This window comes from Maniola jurtina, chromosome 9 (genome assembly GCF_905333055.1).
Source record: "Maniola jurtina chromosome 9, ilManJurt1.1, whole genome shotgun sequence".
Classification (NCBI taxonomy): Eukaryota; Metazoa; Arthropoda; class Insecta; order Lepidoptera; family Nymphalidae; genus Maniola; species Maniola jurtina.
The window spans coordinates 13,564,317-13,585,921 of NC_060037.1; the positions used below are offsets into that span (position 1 = coordinate 13,564,317).

At 36.9% G+C, this 21,605-nt stretch overlaps 1 protein-coding gene across 4 annotated transcripts in view; it reads left to right on the forward strand.

The window, feature by feature from the left end:
• LOC123868152 (adenylate cyclase type 2-like) overlaps window positions 1–21,605 on the forward strand; it is a 169,854-nt gene that overhangs the window by 41,836 nt on the left and 106,413 nt on the right. For all 4 annotated transcript variants that reach the window (XM_045910536.1, XM_045910540.1, XM_045910537.1 and 1 more), the window contains 3 exons: window positions 8,564–8,770; window positions 12,870–12,998; window positions 15,168–15,362. In XM_045910536.1, coding sequence (XP_045766492.1) covers window positions 8,564–8,770; window positions 12,870–12,998; window positions 15,168–15,362 — 531 coding nt within the window. The remainder of the gene's footprint in view (window positions 1–8,563; window positions 8,771–12,869; window positions 12,999–15,167; window positions 15,363–21,605) is intronic.

Consider the following 21,605-nt stretch of genomic DNA (forward strand, 5'->3'; position numbering starts at 1 on the left):
TGGTGGACTATGGCCCCGACCTTTTCATTGTGAGAGGGGACTCGTGCTCAGAAGTGGGCCGGCGATGTCCGCTGTCTCTGTTAGAATATTTTTAGGGTTCCGTACCTCAAAAGACAAACGGAACCCTTATAGGAAGGATCACTTTATTGTCTGTCTGTCTGTCCGTCCGTCCGTCCGTATTAATTGGAGATAATAATACCGTTAAAATCAGCATAATATGGACGTAAACTAAACGGTAACAAGATGCCAAAGCGGCGTTTGAGTGAGTTAGGTTACACCTAATTGATTCAATTAATTAACAGTAGACACCAAAGTGGACTTGGTTAGCTTAATTATGCGTGCATTATGTGATATGAGACATAATAATTATGTAGCATAATATAATAGCAATAATTAATATCTAGGCAGAGCATTTCAATATCCTAAATGATTACTGACGCATGGAGATGAAACGTGGACACTGACTCAACGTTGAATGACTTAGTCAGTGTTCTATGGAGCAATAGAGAGAGCCAGCGCGTGCCAGACCTTCGTTGTTTAATAAAAGCTGAAAGTTTCTCTGCGTATTGTCCCCAGCACCGGGAGGAACGATCAGCGATTATGAAGTTTGGATTATGGTGGCCAGTTATCTCCCAGATAACTGGTAATAAAGATGTAAAAAATCTTACGTCAAAGTGTAAAGTCAGATTTTTTTATATTGTCTTCGGAATAGTATTATTAATAACGACATGCATTGCCAGTTACTTTGTATCGTGGCAACCCCCTGCCAGGCAGCCATAAACTTTTAACCTTTAAGGGCGTCTGATCCAAACTTCATAGTTACTGAACTTACTAATAAACTTTCAGTTTTAATAAAATAACGAACGTCTGGCACACTACAATATTGTAGATCTGCCTTAAATGCACTGGAATTCGAATTATGTATAATGTATACCTAATGCCTACCACGGTATTTCGAACTGTCGAATGTAATGTAATGTAGTATGTAGTAACAGGTAGGTATAATTACACTTCTATGTGAAATTATAGCAACTAAATAATATACCTACCTAATCAAGCATGATTCAAACTTAATAGTCGCTGATCGTTTTTCCCGTTTTTGGAAACAACACGAGGAGCAACTTTCAGGTTTTATAAAATAACGAAGGTCTGGCCCTCTCCGGCTCTCTCTCTCTCAAGGATTGTATTATGAACAAGTGTGAATTAAAAATTTACAACACCCCCCGACACGTGAAGGTTACAGTAACTAGAAAAGACCTGATAAATTTCAAACGGCTGAACCGATTTTCCGAACACTCTCGATCAAGCCACCTTTCAAACAAAAAAAACTAAATTAAAATAGGTTCATTAGTTTAAGAGCTACTATGCCACAGACAGATACTCTGATACACAGGTCAAACTTATAACAACCCTCTTTTTGGGTTGGGGGTTAAAAATTGGCGCTCCTAAAATAAAAAGTCGGTATTTGTTGTTATCAGCATATTGCAGACGGCATGATCAGAGTAAACTGATCCTGGGGTTTTGAAAATAATACGTAAGAATATGATGTTGAATCGATTATCTTAGCGAGAGAAAGCTATTTCAATCAGTTCCTTCGCGAGGAGGCTTTATGACGTCATTTCCGTGTCATAACACTTTTTAACCCACGACCCAAAAGAGGGGTGTTATAAGTTTGACGTGTGTATCTGTGTATCCGTCTGTGGCATCGTAGCTCCTAAACTAAGGAACTGATTTTAATTTAGTGTTTTTTGTTTGAAAGGTGGCTTGATCGAGAGTGTTCTTAGCTACAATCCAAGAAAATCGGTTCAGCCGTTTGAAAGTTATCAACTCTTTTCTAGTTACTGTAACCTTCACTTGTCGGGGGTGTTATAAATTTTTAATTTACACTTGTGGTGTGTTTATTTCATCTGATTTATTTCCCTACTGCGAGTGTATTTCGTTTTTTCTAGGCAACTCCCTGATTGTATTAAAAACCTGCTTTTTTTTTGAAGTCGAGCATGTAGATTCTATCTATAACATCATAGACTAAGAAATAACTTTGGGGAATTCCATAGGAATCCTTAAAAAATTTATACTCAATGCGGGCGAAGCTATTCCTTCATAAATTTTAACATAAAAGGGCCACTTTTTCCACAAAAGAAACTAAATTCAATCACGCCTACAAATCTAAATCCTCTAAGCAGGCGCAGACGACGATATGATTCGAGAAAAATCCGGTCAAGTGCGAGTCGGACTCGCACATGAAGGGTTCACATCGTACAAGGTATACCTAACCTAACACTTAGTGAGGGGCTGCACCATCTATATTTGATTTAGTAAATTTTTACGTGAACAACTTTTTTTTTATGTAACCACAAATGCACGGGTTTCGGATTTTTTCCTTTACTTATGCTAAAAGACCTACCTAGCTACCTGCCAAAATTTCATGATTCTAGGTCAACGGGAAGTACCCTGTAGGTTTTGATTCCGTTTTCTTGACAGACACGACAGACAGACAGACACAGACAACGAAGTGATCCCAGAAAGCTTCCTTTTTAACCCCCGACCCAAAAAGAGGGGTGTTATAAGTTTGACGTGTGTATCTGTGTATCTGTGTATCTGTGTATCTGTGTATCTGTGTATCTGTGTATCTGTGTATCTGTGTATCTGTGTATCTGTCTGTGGCCTCGTAGCGCCTAAACGAATGGACCGATTTTAATTTAGTTTTTTTTGTTTGAAAGGTGGCTTGATCGAGAGTGTTCTTAGCTATAATCCAAAAAAATTGGTTCAGCCGTTTGGAAGTTATCAGCTCTTTTCTGGTTTTCTTATTACTTTTATCCCAGGACCACCAGAGGTTACGTATTTTCTGACACAGGAAATATATACGATTGAGTAGTGTTAGTAAGTACTAAGAAAGCATGCCTAGCCTACGTGCTAGCTTGCTTAGACGGCCAATTTTCAGGTATCTGATAATCAAGGTACATAAAAACATTACTTACCTCACGTAAATTCGCCAAACTGATTTTTACGTATATTTTAGCCAAAATACTTAAAAATATGTCGCCAATACTCCCAGACACTTCCCGCGTCGGCCGTATTGCTTTGCAGACGCTTTAAAGCTCCCAAAATAAGTAATTACTTAACTGCACGTAAATTCTGATGCTCCATTTTTATATATGTCCACCAGACAACTATTTTGAAACCTTTTACAAGAAGACAGACCGATCCAGAGGGCCAATCATCCCCTAAATTCAATTTTAATGCCTCTGTGGGTTTGAGCGCGAGGGCATCATTATCTACGCGCATGAGAATGAGTAAGACATGTATTAGGATATATTGACTTCTCTCTCACTCTCTTATAGTTTACTTATGTCAATTAATTATTAATATTTAAAAAAAACTGCTAAAAATTAAAAAAAATTGGGGAATTTACGTGAGGTAAGTAATGCTTTTATGTAACTTGATTACCTGATACCTGAAAATTGGCCGTCTAAGCAAGCTAGCAGGTCTGTAGGTATGCGTTCTTAGTACATAGTAACACTACTCAATCGTCCACATTTCGTTCGTCAGAAAATACGTGACGGCTGGTGGCCCTGGGATCTTTCACTATTGTAACAGAGGTTCATAATATTATGTCAATTGGCAAATGTCAAGTTGTCAAGATGGACGTTGCCTAGATACATAATTATTTATTTGAAAATAATGTTTTGGAAAACTCCGATACTTTGGATCGTAGGCGCGGAGTTTCTAATTTATAAAATATTATAATCACAGTTAAACGAGAAAACATCAATTCAATTATAATATCCAACAGTCAACCAAAGGCCACGAACAATCAACCCAAACCCAAACCATAGTCAAATTATTTTTAGGGTTCAGTAGGTATCTGTAGAAAAAAAAAGATGTTGTAGGTAGCCTCGACTGTTGTAGTCGCGTAGGTGTGCATGGCACCATTAAATATCGTAGGAGGCAATGACCCTCCGCGCGCTGAGGTTCCCGCATCGTAGTCGCTTTGTCGCGCAGGTTTGGATGATGCATTAGGCGCACCTTCTTTTTATTTTATCTGCTTGAACTCAGCTTATTTACTTTGACAAAATACGTTTAAAATTCATCATCATCAGGATCAACCCATCGCCGGCTCACTACTGAGCACAAGTCTCCTCTCAGAATGAGAAGCTACCACACTGGCCAAGTACCAAGTATTGGCACACCTCACGCACCTTTGAGGGAGCATTATGGCCAACTCTCAAGCATGCAGGTTTCCTGACGGTGTTTTCCTTCACCACTTCGTTGTCTGTCTGTGTGTCATCTTTCAAGAGAATCAAAACTTATAAATTGGGTACTTCCCGTTTACGTAGAATCATGAAAGGCAGGTAGCAATATCTTATAGCCCAAGCACTCTACTCCTGTGGCCCAAGTAAAGAGAAAAATCCGACAACTGAATTGTCATTACATAAAAAAAAAACTTGTACGGAACTCTTCATGTGTGAGGCAGACTCGCACTTGACCGGTTTTTGAAAGTTATGTCAAATAAAAATTTGACATGCAATAACAAACAAAATGAAATACAAGCCACTTTTTTCCTTATTTCATCGGGTGAAAGTCGATTTCAATTTAATCGTAGGTATATCTTGAAAAGCGAACTATTATACGACTACGTAAAATGGGTACATTTTTAAAGCAACGACATGTTAGAAACAGATATTTCGTTTTGGTCGTGTTAAACTATGTGAGTCATTCAGATAATTCTTGATTTAGTGATGTTCGGTCAAAAATATTTCATGGAACGTATAATTAACAGGGCTCTCTCCGTCACTTGCTTCCACTCGCTTCATACAATCGTAGTTCCAATTTCATTTGAATATTAGGCAACCAAAGTCCATGAAATTTTACAGACATATTCTAGAAACAAATATCTGTGTCTGTGGTGTTTTAGATTTTTCTAAAAATATGTAGTTTTAAAATTACAGGGGCTCAAAGATTTGTATGTAAATTTTTAAGACCGCGTAACTTTGAAACCGAATATTTTAACAGAAATCTGGAAAACCACAGACATAGATATTAGTTTCTAAAATATGTCTGCAAAATTTTATGGACTTTGGTTGCTTAATATTCAAATGAAATTGGAACTACGATTGTATGAAGCGAGTAGAAGCGAGTGACGGAGAGAGCCCTCTTAACATAACATTGATGTTACTTTTGAAGAGATATTAGCTGCCTTATTGGATTTATATTATTATAGAAATTGGGTTTTAGAATGGCACAAATAAACGGTAATTTATGAATAAAGTTTAAAAAGCGTGAAATAAAAATTAAATTAAAAATTTAAAAAACCCCCGACACATAAACCTCTAAAAAGTAAAAAAATAATAGGTAAATATGTATGGGCCCTTTAAGAATAGTATAAATAGTAAAGTTTTATCCAAGCGCTCGTTGCGTCGGGGGACCGCTAAAGACTATTCTTTCTACAACAGATGACTTTCATAGTTTATCATAGGTAGCGGTCCCCTGGCGCAACGAGCGCTTGGATAAAACTTTACTATTTATACTATTCTTAAAGGGCCCATACATATTTACCTATTATTTTTTTACTTTTTAGAGGTTTATGTGTCGGGGGTTTTTTAAATTTTTAATTTAATTTTTATTTCCTTTTGAGGTACGAAACCCTAAAAATACTCGTACAATAGAAGTTAACCGATATAACCGAGCTATAATGCAATAGAGTTCGGTCTATTGGACTTTTGATAAGAAGCCCGCCACAAGGAAAATGTTGACCTCAAGGCAAAGAGATTTGGAAGCTAGAGCGGATAATTGGAGCCATTTTCATGAAGCATTCCTAAAGTATGAAACAAATTGTAATAAAAAATTAAACAACGCGACTGCTCTATCAATAAAAGAACTAACAAGTGTAAATTAAAAATTTATAACACCCCCGACGATCCAAAGTATTTGAGTTTTCCAAAACATCATTTTCAAACAAATAATTATGTATTTAGGCAACGTCCATCTTGACAGCTTGACATTTGTCTATTGACATAATATTATGAACCTAACGGTTATCTAACCTTCTTTTCTACAAGAAAACTAGAAAAGAACTGATAACTCTTAAACGGCTGAACCAATTTTTTTAGATTATAGCTAAGAACACTCTCGATCAAGCCACCTTTCAAACAAAAAAACTAAATTAAAATCGGTTCATTCGTTTAGGCGCTACGATGCCACAGACAGATACACAGATACACAGATACACAGACACACAGATACACAGATACACACGTCAAACTTATAACACCCCTCTTTTTGGGTCGGGGGTTAAAAAGTAAAAAGAAAGTCTTTGATTTTTTGGGGAAAATTAACCTAGGCCATGAATATTGAACCTGGGGTGAATAGTCTTACAAAAGCAAATCATTTAATAGAGCCAATGTCTAAAATCCTTAGTAATAAAAAAAATTATAGACAAGACAATGTCAATAAGTAATAATAATTAAAATAATAATGCTAATTTGGTTGAGTGAAAAAATTCTTTACTATTTTTTATTATTAGCCTTGTTAATCATGACTAACATTCCCCTTTTCTCTCCAACTAAGCGTAAACTTGTGCTAGGAGTAGATACGACAACAGTGCATCGAGTGGGGTTTAAACCACCGATGTTTAGATTTCAGTCCGCTCGCATAACCGTTGAGCTATTGAGACTAAAAAATTTGAAATTACTAATCTAACGTATTTAAAATTCGAACATCGCTAAAATGAATGACCAGAGATAGAAGGAACCACGCACGCCAACTGATGTACTGCGGCCGTTTTTGCATTCGCCTATGGATTTCGCTTTAAGTATGAGTATAAAAATATTGAAATCTTCTTATAATTTATTACTAATGGATAGTGGTAATTTTTTTAAGACCTCGCTTTTGTACGACGACTAAAAAGTCACCACGTCAAATGGCCAATTTTTTTAGCTATTTCCTTTCCATAAGCTTTACAAAGTTTAAATATCTTACCCGTCCGGCAATTTCTCCAGATGCTTCCGATATTCTATTATATTATATGAAATGAAATTCCCATGAAAAATTCTTCCAGCTGTTTCACTTATTGTAATTTTTTGAGATCTTTTTGGACCTTTGAATAATCGGCCTAAATTCGGCTATACCTACGTCCTACATATATTATCTAAGTAACAGATTTCAGACCTATTTCAAAAAACCAGTTAAGTGCCAGTCGAATTCGTACACGAAGGGTTCCGTACCATCGTTCTACATTTTTTTTGCGGGGCGGCTATTTTCATATTTCTATTTAGTATTAAATTAGTTCTCGTAACGGCAATATAAAATACAGATCTGTGAAAATTTAACTCTTTACCTATTACCCTAAAAACAATAGAATAGGTGCCTTAACCCAACAGCTTTTAAAAAAAATTCAGATACCTTTATTTAAGTATTTATAAATGTTATACTTTGCAGCGGCATGACGGGGCTTCATGTTGCAATATTATAATATTTTCTATGATGTAAGACATGAATGCAAATAAAATAAAGGATACAAGTTAGCCCGTGACTGCAATCTCACCTGGTGGTAAGTAATGATGCAGTCTAAGATGGAAGCAGGCTAACCTGGAAGGGATATGACAGTTTCCATTAAACCCATTCTCCTTTGGTTTCTACACGTACCGGAACGCTAAATCGCTTGGCGGCACGCTCATCATTGCGCCAGGGATTTCATAATAATAATAGATTAAGTATTATTGAATACAGTAGCTACCCCCATTGGCAGGTACTGTTACAAAAATTTAAAGAAGAAGAAGAAGATTTTGAATCTTCGGAATAGTCACATAGGTAGATCTATTCTCGAACGATAGTGTCTTATATACTGTTCACAATATCATATTGTTAGGCGCGATTACTTCTACTTTTGCGCTATTTAACACCAACCAGCGCCATCTGTGACTCTTGTAGTAAAAAAATATCGTTGCTAGAAAAATGTTAGCTATCCCAAGCAATGGAATAAATAATATTTTAGAAAGTACGAAAGTCGTTTGTGGGAATGAGTGTAATTTTTATAACCAACTAGAAGATGCCCGCGGCTCTGCCCGCTTGGATATCGGTTTTCTTAAATCCCGTAGGAACTCTTTGGTTTTCTGGGATAAAATAGCCTATGTGCTAATCCAGGATAATATCTATCTCCATTCCAAATTTCAGCCAAATCCATTCAGTAGTTATTGCGTGAAAGAGTAACAAACATACACACACACACACATACAAACTTTCGCCTTTATAATTTTAGTGTGAAAACTGAAATCAATATTAAACTTGCCTTCACACAAGTTTTAAAAATTTATTGAAGTATGCTCCTGAAAAAAGCATATTACAGTCGAAAGTGTGGACTAGACTTGCAGCTCGCTCCAGCAATGGCATAATGTTGTTAAAATCGAATTTTTGAAAAGGGCAACTGCCGAGTTTCTTGCTGGGTTTGGTAGAAAAGACATTCCAAGCCAGTATTAGATGCATTTGACGATTCAAAGTACCTACTTGCAAAAGTTTGTTTGTATTAAAAAATGAACAATACTAAGATATTTCTCCCTTGTTACAGGATTTGTCATCACAAGTGACGGCGGTATCAGTGCTATCAGTGATAATATTCATTCTATCAGTGGTTCTGGCGATGGCGTTGTTGCCAGCGGCCGCTGAGTGGGAGGCGCTGGCGTTGTCTGGCTCTGTGCTAGTGACTATCAGCCTGGGCGCCGGCACCCTGATGGCGACGCACCACGCTCCTTTGCCGCTATTCGCTTTGATACTGGTCAGTAGGTATACATTTATATCTTATATTAGGTATGAGTTATAGTGCATGGGAGGCGTTGACGTTGTCTGGTTATCATAATACGAGTGAAAAACAAACTCCAGAATGCCTAAGCCCCGTAAAAATCGTGTCGCTTCCGCGTTTCTTTAAGGTTTAAGCAAACGAAGGAAAAACTAACTGAATAGTTTTAAGTTAACGTATGAATTAAGCTTGTACGTTTCAAGCTAGTTAAAAAGCTGATGTTATTTTGGCATTGAAACGAGATTAATAATACTTACCTAATATTCTTGTAAAAGATAAAAGATACAATAATATTAAAAGATGGAATAAAGTTTAAAGCGAGGCCTGGCGGGGCATAATTAGACACGATTTGCATAATTTTACTCTCTACAGCGACATAAATGTTCAGACTCCGCTTTTCAAGAGCAAAGGTAAAGTTTTTGATCACAGGGTGCGTTTAGGCACTGTGGGATGGTGCCGTGCCTACTAGTCAAATCGCAACTTTTATAATTTTTAGGGTTCCGTACCTCAAAAGAAAAAACGGAACCCTTAGGATCACTTTGTTGTCTGTCTGTCTGTCTGTCTATCTGTCTGTCTATCTGTCAATCTAACTGTCTGTCTATCTGTCTGTCCGTCTGTCATGTCTCTCAAGAAAACCTATAGGGTACTTTCCGATGATCGAAAATCATGAAAGGCAAGGTAGGTTCAAGTAAAGGAAAAAATCCGAAAACCGTGATTTTGTGGTCATATCACCAAAAAAAAATTAATGTGTTCATGAACAAATATTAGCATTTTCGATATTCAAAGTTAGATAACTGTACCAAGTGGGATATAAAATGAAAGGGCTTTACCTGTACATTCTAAAATAGATTTTTATTTATTTTTATGCATAAAAGCTTTTGATTTATCGTGCAAAATGTCGGAAAATACCCCAGTATGGAACCCTCTGACTTATTTATTGACTGATTTATTAAAGGGGACGGGAATCAAATATTATACCAATATATCCTGGAAAAGCAAAATTTTCGTTCCGTAAAACAGTTAAAATGCAAACTTTTGTTTACTCTTTTATCGGTCTGGTACAAAATACATTTATTACACGACCTTTAGCGCCTCTTGAATACATTGAAAAGGCTAACTTATATTAAGCTTAACAGCTCCCAAAGGTTTAATTGCTTTACAGTCTAGTATAATATGAAAATGTATGAAAACAATTCTTAAATACAGCTATGAGTGTTTCTTTTGTATTATTGTGAGCATTTTTTTTTCTAAGACATTTGGAGTGGCTGGAACACATTGGTTAAACGTATGCCCAACGTACCTAGCCAGTGAATGCGATGAGAACTGTGTAATAATGCCGTATTATTCGCTGTTGGGCGCCTTTGGGAGATAATCATTCATTAACGTCCAGTGATAAATCAAAAACTATTATGCATGAAAAAAAATAAAAAAAAATTTACCAATGTACAGGTAAAGCCCTTTCATTCGATACTCCACTTGGAATAGTTATCTTATATTTGAAATTGAAAATACTAATTATTATTATTTGTTCATGAACACATTTTATTTTTTATATTATGTAACCACAAATTCACCACCCAAATTTCATGGTTCTAGGTCTACGGGAAGTACCCTATACGTTTTTTTGACAGACACGACAGACAGACAGACAACGAAGTGATCCTGTAAGGGTTCCTTATTTCCTTTTGAGGTACGGAACCCATAAAATAATAGCTTTCTACATGAACGAACTGAAAGATGAAAGCAAAATATAATGAGATGAAGGATGAAGCAAACTCGCTAATGTAGAGAGCTGCAGCACAAACTGTCATTATTTAGTTCGCGTTTGGCGTTAACTTTTATCGTTCACTTGTTTGCATCCCGGGCGATCCGATTAAAAGTTATAGTTGTAAAGTTTTCCTTTAATGATATTGTAAAGCTATATTAGGTTGGTAGGTATAGATTTTACAAGGAACCACATGTTTAATTTGCTCTTATCCGCTGAAACAGAAAAATCCTTTCGGTGTAACCATCGTGTAACATGCAGCATGCGATATGAACCGTCCGCCCTCCCACTGCTAAACATAATATGTATTTATAAGCTTCAGCATCTATTCCAACAAATATACAGCGTGTTTGATAAATCATACATAACTAGATGAAGCCCGCGACTTCGTCCGCGTAGATTTGGGTATTTTAAAAATCCTATGGGAACTCCTTGATTTCCCGGGGAAAAAGTTGCCTATATCAATTTTCCGGGTTCAAGCAATCACTGTACCAATTGTTTCATATAAATCGGTTAGTTGGCCTTTAAGAATCCCGTCGGAACTCTTTTATATTCCGGGATAAAAAATAGCCTATGTCCTTCCCCGGGATGTAAGCTAATTCTGTACCAAAGATCCAAATCGGTTAAACTATTATTGGGCTGTGAAAAGCTAGTAGACAGACAGACTGAAACACTTTCGCATTAATTATTATATTAGTATGGAAGTATGGCTGACAATACGAATAGGCCTTTATGCCTAAGTCGGTCATCTATCCTGTTATCACCCGGGGTCAAAGTTGCTTAACCAGCGTGATCGTTTGATATGCAATGTCACACATAGTCCACACGCCCCTCAAAAGCACACTATAGAGCTAATAAACCACGTATAGAAATGGTAACATAGTGTATCAGAATTTAAATCTTGTTTATTTATTTAGAAACCTTTATTGCACACACAAACATATAGCTAGGTACATACAGCAAATAATAGAAGAAATTATTCTAGATGATGCAAAGGCGGCCTTGTTGCTATAGCTTTTACTAGAATTTTCATAATAATTCAACAATCGATTCAAACAAAGTGCCATAAAACTTAAAAGATAAAGACAACTCCGCTCAAACTTATGAAATTCAAACTAAGTGCATAGAGAGAAGATTTCAAAGATTTCCGAGGGGAAATCCGAACTGAAGAATTATCACGAAATTGCATTAAAGTGTCATAACTCCGGGACGCTTCAGATGGAACAGTTTAACGTGGAATTAAACTGATTAAAGCGCTTTAGAAATTGCTTGAAATCTTCAACTTGCGATTGTAAGCTCTGCCCTCTAGAAATACTTTCTTGATCTTTCGTTCGGAGCCTATCTTCTAGAATCTTGGAATTCGTACTAGGTTTGGTGACTTCTTCATCAATCTCCAATGTAAGTATAAGGCGCATAACCAGGTAGTCTTCTGACGTCATCACACCCCGTCCGCACCTCTCCACTACCGAAAGAACCTACTCAGTTATGGGTTATCGGTTTTGACTGTACAGTTCTTACAGTACGGTCTAAATTCAAATTCAAAATTCAAAATGTTTTACAAGTGCTTTTGATCCGTCAAAAAAATCTTCCACTGATTCGGAATGCCGTTCCTACCGAGAAGAACCAGCAAGAAACTCGGCGGTTGCTCTTTTCAAGTACATATTCAATTTACAATAATATGCCATACTGTATACAAGCTTTTGCAGCGCCGTGTATTGCTGGAGCGAGTCGAATCCAAGCTTTTTTGTCATTTACATAATCTTCGATTGTATAATAAGCTTTTTTCAGGAGCATACTTTTAATACATCTATACTAATAAATAAAATTGGAGTGTCTGTCTGTAATTTCGAAATAACTACCACATATTAAGGTCATACCATAACTGAATCACACGTTTTTAAAATTTTTGTCTGTCTGTCTGTCTGTCTGTCTGTTTGTCTGTCTGTCTGTCTGTTTGAAAAGGCTAATCTTCGGAACGGCTGAACCGATTTTAACGGGATTTTCACATACAAGTAGAGGATTGACCAGGGTGTAACATAGGCTACTTTTTTAACCGACTTTCAAGAAGGGAGTTGTGTTTTTCTACTTATGTACACCGAAATCTCCGAGATTTCTGAACCGATTTGCGTCATTTCTTTTTTAATCGATAGAGGGACTTTGTGACATTGTTTCATAAAAAATTTGAATTCCAAGTCCTCAATCCTGATGCTGCAGGGGATCTGACCAATCCACGCGGGCGAAGCTGCGGGCATTAGCTAGTTTTTTATACTTGTGTAAAGGAAAGGCAAGGTCTGTCAGTATGATTTTTTCCAGATGGTGCACACGATGATGCCTATAGCGCGGCCTATAGCGCTGGGCATGTCCGCAGCGCTGACCCTCGCGTACATGGGCGTGGCCATAGGCCTCGGCCCGCAAGGACAGGAAGGACAATTCTATCAACAGGTTAGACTGCACTTTGTCTTTGGATCTATGCACCCAATGCAGACTAATGGATGAATGGGTTAGATAATTAATTAATTATTGTCCAAGGCATTTTGGAGAGCACGCAGACATGGTCCTCCGCCTTCCTCATCCACCCGCTCCTCGCCACCTTCTTCAGGTCATCGGCCCGCTGAACCGATGACCTGAAGAAGATCAAAAAGTTCCCACTGGATTCTTAAAGGTCCATCCGTTATACCGATTTATATAAAATTTGATACAGAGGTAGCTTACGTCCTGGAAATTGACATAGGCAACTTTTTACCCCGGAAAACTAAAGAGTTCCCACGGGATTTTAAAAAACCTAAATCCACGCGGAAGAAAACGCGGACATCATCTAGTAAATAATAAATTTCCAATTTCCCGTGTCGGGAATCGATCCTGACACCTCCCACTTATAAGATCACAGCGCTCACCCCAGGGATGTAAATATAGTCTTTTCAAACACTGTTTTATGTAGAGTGCGTACTTCAGAGTGCACCTATGTTAGATTATTGGAATGTTTTTGAGGAGAGGAAGGCAAAAAAACTGTCTTTTTATTAGGAATCATAAACTTTTACGTACCTTCACTGATTTTGAATCCTAAGTTGAAATATGGTAAGTTCTCTTCAAAGATTATTATGTAGATAAGTAACATGTTTACATGTCTTAGTTAACAAAAGTTGTCGTTTAAATACCGCATTATGAGAAGGAAGGTTTAATTACTCAACCTCCTCGAAGCAACGAAGTAAAGGACACCTGCGGTTAGTTTAATGAAGTAGCCAGTTTGCTCCTAAACCTACACAGTTAAGACAAAGTGTCATTAAAATGGAGAAGATCAAAGACTTTAGAATTAATTTAGAAGTGGTAAAGTCGCGCAGATGTGTAATGAAACATCAGTGTATTTTGTTGAAAAATGAAAAACAAGCAGACGTATTCACATGGTTTTCAGTCTTTTTTTTGTTGTTTTAGAAGCTAGAGATATTTAGGTCTTCCACGAAAGCTTTTGCGTAGTTTACGCTGACGTTGTGCACGTGCTTGTTATGGCATGAATGGGTTACACTGCGCTGAAAGCTTTGAGTAAGACAGATAATTTTCTAATAGTGACCGCCCAGGCTTCGATCAGTGAAATATCGTCTTTATTATCTACCCCGTGAGAATTTCGAAAAATCCGGCCTTATTTTTTATCTACATTAAAATGGAAACTTCTTTGCAAAATTTCAGCTTTCTAGGTTCAATTGACTGGGCTCGGCGTTGAGTCAGGGAGTCAGGACTTTTCTGTTTATATATTTAAATGAGTTATTAACCGAAAATCAGCGACACGGTGATTGGTAATAAATACGGCAAATACTATTTCTATTATCGTATTTAGTATTCTGTGGAGAACATAGAAAACACTGGCTTCCGACACCTACACCTTGCCAACTTCAACTATAGGTAAACGAATATAGCCTTTCTATTAGCTTATTTAGCATTCTATGGAGGAGGTAGATTTATTTATCTGGGATTTAAACTTTTAAAGTTCGCCTCGTGTTCATAACAATCTAGACCACTTCAAATGTGACAACAAGTTGGCTTCCGACACTTTGCCAATTTCTACAGTAGGTAATACAATATGTATGACCTTAAAACTGGATAAAGTCCTTTCTTCAGTCCCTCAATTTTTTTTTGTGTTTATTTGAGTCATAATTGAAAATCTCAAAAAGAAAAAGAAAATACTGAGTCCGCATGGATGGTGTTTATTTTCGAGGGAACTCTTTAATTTTGCAGGCGTCATAAGTGGATCTTCTACAAGTGGAAATTAAAAATTTATAACACCCCCGACAAGTGAAGGTTACAGTAATAACTAGAAAAGAGCTGATAACTTTCAAACGGCTGAACCGATTTTCTTGAATTATGGCTAAGAACACTCTCGATCAAGCCACCTTTCAAACAAAAAAAAACACTAAATTAAAATCGGTTCATTAGTTTAGGAGCTACGATGCCACAGACAGATACACAGATACACAGATACACAGATACACACGTCAAACTTATAACACCCCTCTTTTTGGGTCGGGGGTTAAAAATGAAAGCTATCTCTATGCCATTTGTCAAAATCGGTTCAGCCATGACACCAATAATTTTTTGGATTAAAAGCTTATTTTTCAACAGTTGATCTGCGAGCTATCCTTGCTCCTCTCGGCAAGCGGTATCGGCCTCTACTACCGCGCGTTGACGGAGCGTGCTCATCGGAACACGTTCGCCGGCACCAGGACTTGTCTGGAACAGCGCGTGAAGCTCGAGTGCGAGAGAGAACAACAGGAGAGCTTACTTCTCTCTGTCATACCCGCATATATTGCTGCTGAGGTAAGTCTAGCGTGCTTGCTCAATTGCGCAAGCGTCATCGGGCTCTACTACCGCGCGTTGAAGAGCATGCTTATCGGAATACGTCTGCTGCTGAGGTTGAGTTCACCATCCTTGCTCTACTGAGCAAGCGGTATGCACCTTGATACGTTTCCGTTAGAGCTGATAGAAGTCAGAAAAGGAGGTATATCTGCATATAACTCATGTGATTACTGTCACAACATCATACAGATATCTTTTCATGTGTACTTCTTTATAGTTATATTCTTTCATTGCTAAGGATCGTAAATCCTTTCCATAAATCACATAATGGTAGGAGTTCTCTTGGGATAATAATACGGTGGGTTCCCAGATCCTTCCGCATATATTCTTAACTCACCAAGAGAACGAAATTTTGAATCTGTGGTACTTTAGTAAGTATAGTACCATATTTAGGACTTATAAGCTGTGACAGCCTAGTGGTTAGAACGTCCGCCTCCTAATCGGAGGTCGGGGGTTCGATCCCGGGCACGCACCACTAACTTTTCAGTTATGTGCGTTTTAAGCAATTAAATATCACTCGCTTTAACGATGAAGGAAAACATCGTGAGGAAACCTGCATGCCTGAGAGTTCTCCATGTACTCAAAGGTGTGTGAAGTCTGCCAATCCGCTTTGGGCCAGCGTGGTAGACTATGGCCTAAACCCTTCTCATTCTGAGAGGAGACCTGTACTCAGTAATGGGGCGGAAATGGGTTGATCAAGAGATATTCAGGACAATTTGTGTTCTTAAAACGTGCAGTATAGAATATAGAATTGAGCTTCAATGTACTTACTTACTTCCTTTAAATATATCTAAGGTCAAAAGATAACAAGTGTAAATTAAAAATTTATAACGCCCCCGACAAGTGAAGGTTACAGTGACTAGAAAAGAGGTGATAACTTTCAAACGGCTAAACCGATTTTCTTCTATTATGGCTAAGAACACTTTCGATTAAGCCACCTTTCAAACAAAAAAAACTAAATTAAAATCGGTTCATTAGTTTAGGAGCTACGATGCCACAAACATACAGATACACAGATACCTACACATGTCAAACTTATAACACCCCTCTTTTTGGGTCGGGGGTTAAAAAGGAATTACGGTGCCTTTTACATTTAACTTCAACTAGTGACTATACTAAGTAAGTATTATCTGCAAATTGCACTTTTACAGACAAAGTGTAAGCTTCTTTTAGAACAGACGGACTTTTATTATGAATTTTAATTCAAACCTTCAGGCTAGCTACGATTAATGGATTAAGCGAGATTACTCTTGCAACTTTAATAAAACTTTTCAAATCAAGAAAACTTTCACAATAGGCTTTACCTATATAGGTATATTGTGAGTAAGCAATCAAGCAAGAATACACCTTATTCCAAGAATTCTAGTTGAAACTTTTTATTAAAGATAAGTTTACATTAGTTTAGGTAAGTATAGCCTGGTAATTAAGCTATAGAGGTCTAATTTAGAGCGCGTGCTTGTCTAAAAGATGTCTATTCATTTTTGCCTTGAAGGCATCTACTCAATTTATACGTGGCAAGAAACACGGATGCCAAATGGGCGTTCCCTTTCTATTTTTTTTTATTCCTTATACCTTAGCCTTAGAACTTGTCTTTTTATTAATAAAATAATCCTTTTAAATAATTGTTGGCAATAATTTTAAATGGCAAATTGCTGGTGATTTTTTATCAGGCGTTTAATTTTAGCAAACAAATCAATGTAAATATTTAGAAACGTAATTTCCTAGGTTCCTCGTCTTCTGTTAATTGATTTTTAATTAAAAATCGAAAAAAATGTTGAGACATACAGATTTTTCATAATATATTACGCCTTTTCCGATAAAAGTTATCGTTACGAAATCGTTACAAGACAAAATTGTTTAGTGGGTTGGCCTCTCGAACCCCTCTTGAATTTGTAAGACGAGTTAAGTACTCAGCTGTTATAGCATGCATACCTAATAGGGAGCGATATTTATCTTATAGCTACTTATATTATATTATGAGGTCCCAGTTCGTTTCTGCCTGCTACAGAATTTTTTTAGAAATTCATAGAATTACCGGAATTTAATCGTGGGAGGCTTCAGCCGTGACTAGTTAAACCCCCTACCGGAAAAGCCTAATTAAAAGTTAAATTAAACTTCATAATAGGTAATCCTTTCTAGTTAGCCCGTTACCATCTTAGACCGCACCACCACTTACCAGCAGGTGAAATCACAGTCAAGGACTTTCTTATCATTGAATAAGAAAACGTAACGGGAACTCATAGTGAAAATCGGGTTATGAGGTATACTCAAATCTGTTGAACTTGACTAAAACACTTATGATTGACGAATCAACGATTTACAAAGATAACGAAAGGTGATAATAATATTCAGGTCATTTATAAAGTAAGCAAACCATACCTCGCTGAAATATTTTCAGTGTTTTACATTGTCAGATACGATCTCGATAAGATGTCGTGACAAATGGGATACAATTTGCATCGTGAGTGTCTAATTCGTACAGTTGGCTCTTTACTGCGCAAAGCGGGTGATTAAGGCAATCCACTGAACATCGCCACCTCCCTATCTACCCTACACGTAGCTCTTGCAAGGTATTGGCTAGCACACAATGTAAACCTAACGAAGCTCCCCTTTTTTTCAGTCAATTTGTACAACTTTATCATCCGATATGTCGTGTTGCATCGGATAGTGTAAAAGACGAGTTTTACTCGGATATGGCACAGTGTCACATCGTGAGTGTCAAATTATCGTGCAGTTGGCTGTTTGCTCCACAAAGTGGGTGACCAGGACTGATAAAATGGACGTTTTTCTCATAACGGGGCCTTTTGTTTACTTTTACTTCACTCGCTTTTACTCGCCGAGTGCGCTGAGAGATAATGGATAGCTAGCTATATGATTCATTTAGGTTCTGTTTTCATGAAACTCTTTCATGAATTTTCAGCCAGACATTTAATTTTCTTTAATGCTCCGTACACATTGTTGCTTGTAAGAGATTGATTAAGCAATAAAGCCGCCTTTACACCCTCATGTTTACCTAGTTTATTCTGTGTTTTCTGTATTGTTTGTGTGTGCAATAAAGGAATTCTAAAAATAAAACCGGCTATTTAAAGGATAGCCTAGTGCTTAAAATATTGGCTTCCTATTGGGTGGATCCGGGGTTATAGACTTATCCCGGGCACGCATAATTGTGAAGGAAAATATCATAAAGAAACTCGCATGCCTGAGAGTTCTCCATAATGTTTTTAAAGGTGGGTGAAGTCTGCTAATCTGCACTTGTCGAACACGCTGGACTAAGCCCTTCTCATTCTGAAGGACACCCGTGATCCTTGGTCACTATTGGGCCGGTGATGGGTTTAGATATAGAGAGGTCCAAGACTTACAAGCAGTTATACACAATGCTTGCATAAAAATCGCCATTTTTATGGAAATCTCAAACACGATATCACTACCCATATTATAAACTAGCTGTGCCCGCGACTTCGTTCGCGTGGAATAGTGACTTTTCGCGCTTTATATAGCCACGGACGCTCAGGCGCGAGGCGCCGTGATTCTTTAAATTGACATAACTTTTTTATTTATGAACCGATTGACATGAAATAAACACTAAATCCTAAGTGAAGCTTACTACAATATATTAGTGAAAACCGTATCTAAATCGAATAAGCCGTTTCTGAGATTAGCGTGCACAAACACACAGACAAACAGACAAACAGACAAACAGACAAACAGACAAACAGACAAACAGACAAACAGACAAACAGACAAAAAAAAATTAATTACAATTTCGGGTTCGGCATCGATATAATAACAACCCCTGCTACTTTTTTTTTATATATTTCCATTGTACAGACACCACTTTTCTACAATTTTATTATATGTATAGATGCGAGTGTTTGTTGGTTTATTGGTTTGTCCTACAATCACGTGGCAACGGACTTACGGATAAACGTGAATTTTGCATAGTTTAAAGACCTGGAGAGTGACGTAGGCTACTTTATATCCCAAAGTGTTCCCACGGGATTTTTAAGAACCTAAATCCACGCGGAGTGACGTAGGCTACTTTTTATCCCAAACAGTTCCCACGGGATTTTAAGAACCACACGGACGAAGTCGTGGGCATCGCCTAGTTTTCCCATAAGTTTCGTATCTATACGCACCAAACGCCATAAATGTTCAGTAGGTAACTTCGTAAGTATTGAATTTTTTAATTTACCTACCTAATTTACTGAAAGTTCTCGTTATTAAACGTGCTTGTTTGTTGTTTTATTTTTCTTTGCTCTACCCAATAACATAAAATGTCGTTATCTCGAAATGATGTTTTAGTCGGTCATTTTCCTGTTTTGGTTTGTTTTGAAGCAAGGTGAAAATGCGAGCTGAATGGAAAATTCTCCGATTTAACCTTATTTTACGATGAAAAGAGACTTTGTTAAATGAAAAGCGATTATCCGTTCTGAATGAAATATTAGGGCAACGATCACTTTGGTGAATACTAATCTTTGAACTGTCTCCATTGTCATAAAGCGAGTAGGTACGGCATTTTTTGAATCCCGTAGCAAAAAAGGAACTCTAGTTTAGTGTAGTTCGTCTGTCGTCAAGTTTCGACGATCTGAATATGAGATTTTAAATAAATAAATAAATAAACTTTTATTTCAGGCTCATAATAATATGTGTTAGTAGGTACAACGACCATCACTTAACCTAGTGTTAGTACTTATTTCTAGCTTAACTTAACTTAACAAATAATTCTAATCCTAGCTGAATCCTTCTAGGAATTAAATTTCAACCTGTGTATTAATTTTGGTAATCTTATATTGAGTCCAATTTTTTATTACTATCGTATACATGTTTAAAACATTAAAACATTTTACAATAAAATTACATGCTTGAAAAAACATTTAACGTAGGTATTTAATTATCGTTTTTGATAAATAAATTCATTTCAATTCAATAAATGTACTGGTCATATTATTATTTTATATTCGAAATCTCAAAAAGGTTTGGTAAAAAATGAAGGCTTCAAAAAGCCCTAAGTAAGCACATAAAAAATAAAAAAAAGATTCTGATGAATTGAGAACCTCCCCTTTTTTTATAGTCGGTTAAAAAGTAGAAAATGATGTCACATAAGGATTAAAAAACCTTGCCACAATGGAAACACGTTCAAGGTTCAACGCAGCGAATACAAATCAGTGACCGTTATCGGTAAGTTATTTCAAAGTTTCTGACCATCTTTAGCTTACTGGCCTACTCTAGATTTTCTATTTAGTAAAACTATTAGTCTATATTAGTAAACTTTTTGAAGAAGTGCAAAAATAGACCTTATTTATTGTATCAATAAGGTTTGGGTTTCTTTGATAGTAATATTTCGATTATAGCGGATGTTAGGATGTTCCGATGATTAATTGGTTGAAAGTTGCCATTCGTTTGGACAGATGACGTGATTTTTTTTGAGGAAGAATCATTATCATCATCGTCACCAACCATCACTTCTGTTGAGCACGAATCTTTTATCAGAATGAGAAAAAATATTTCGATTATAGCGGATGTAAGGATGTTCCGATGATTAATTGGTTGAAAGTTACCATTTTCGTTTGGACAGATGACGTGATTTTTTTTTGAGGAAGAATCATTATCATCCTCGTCATCAACCATCACCTCTGTTGAGCACGAATCTTTTATCAGAATGAGAAAGGTTTGACTAAGTCCCCATATTGTTCCAGTGCGGATTTACAACTTCACATACCTTTGAGAATAATAAGGAGAATTCGCAGGCATGTAGGTTTTCTCACGATACAAGGAAGAAATCTAGAACAATCTACCCATAGCACACTTATAGCTTCACTATCTGATGCCCGCGACTTCGTCCTCGTGTTTTTAGGTTGTTAAAAATTATGTGGGAACTGTATCATTTTCCGGAATAAAACGTATGGAACCCTAAAAATAATTTCATGTAAATACAGCATTTTGTCTCATGAAAAAGAGCAACTGCTGAGTTTCTTAAGTCAGTCAGTGGTAGGAGTACTTTTCATAAGTGTCATATTATGTTGGTCTACATGTAAATAGTATTTTTTTTCAGCCTTTTATGCTTTTTTATATATATACGAGTGTATCGATGGTAAGTACCTACAAAATATTTCTGTACAATTAAATGGTAAACCTCAATGTTCTCTAGGCACTTACGTTATCAAACCATGACCTATGTTCACGCTTGGATGTTTTATGACATAA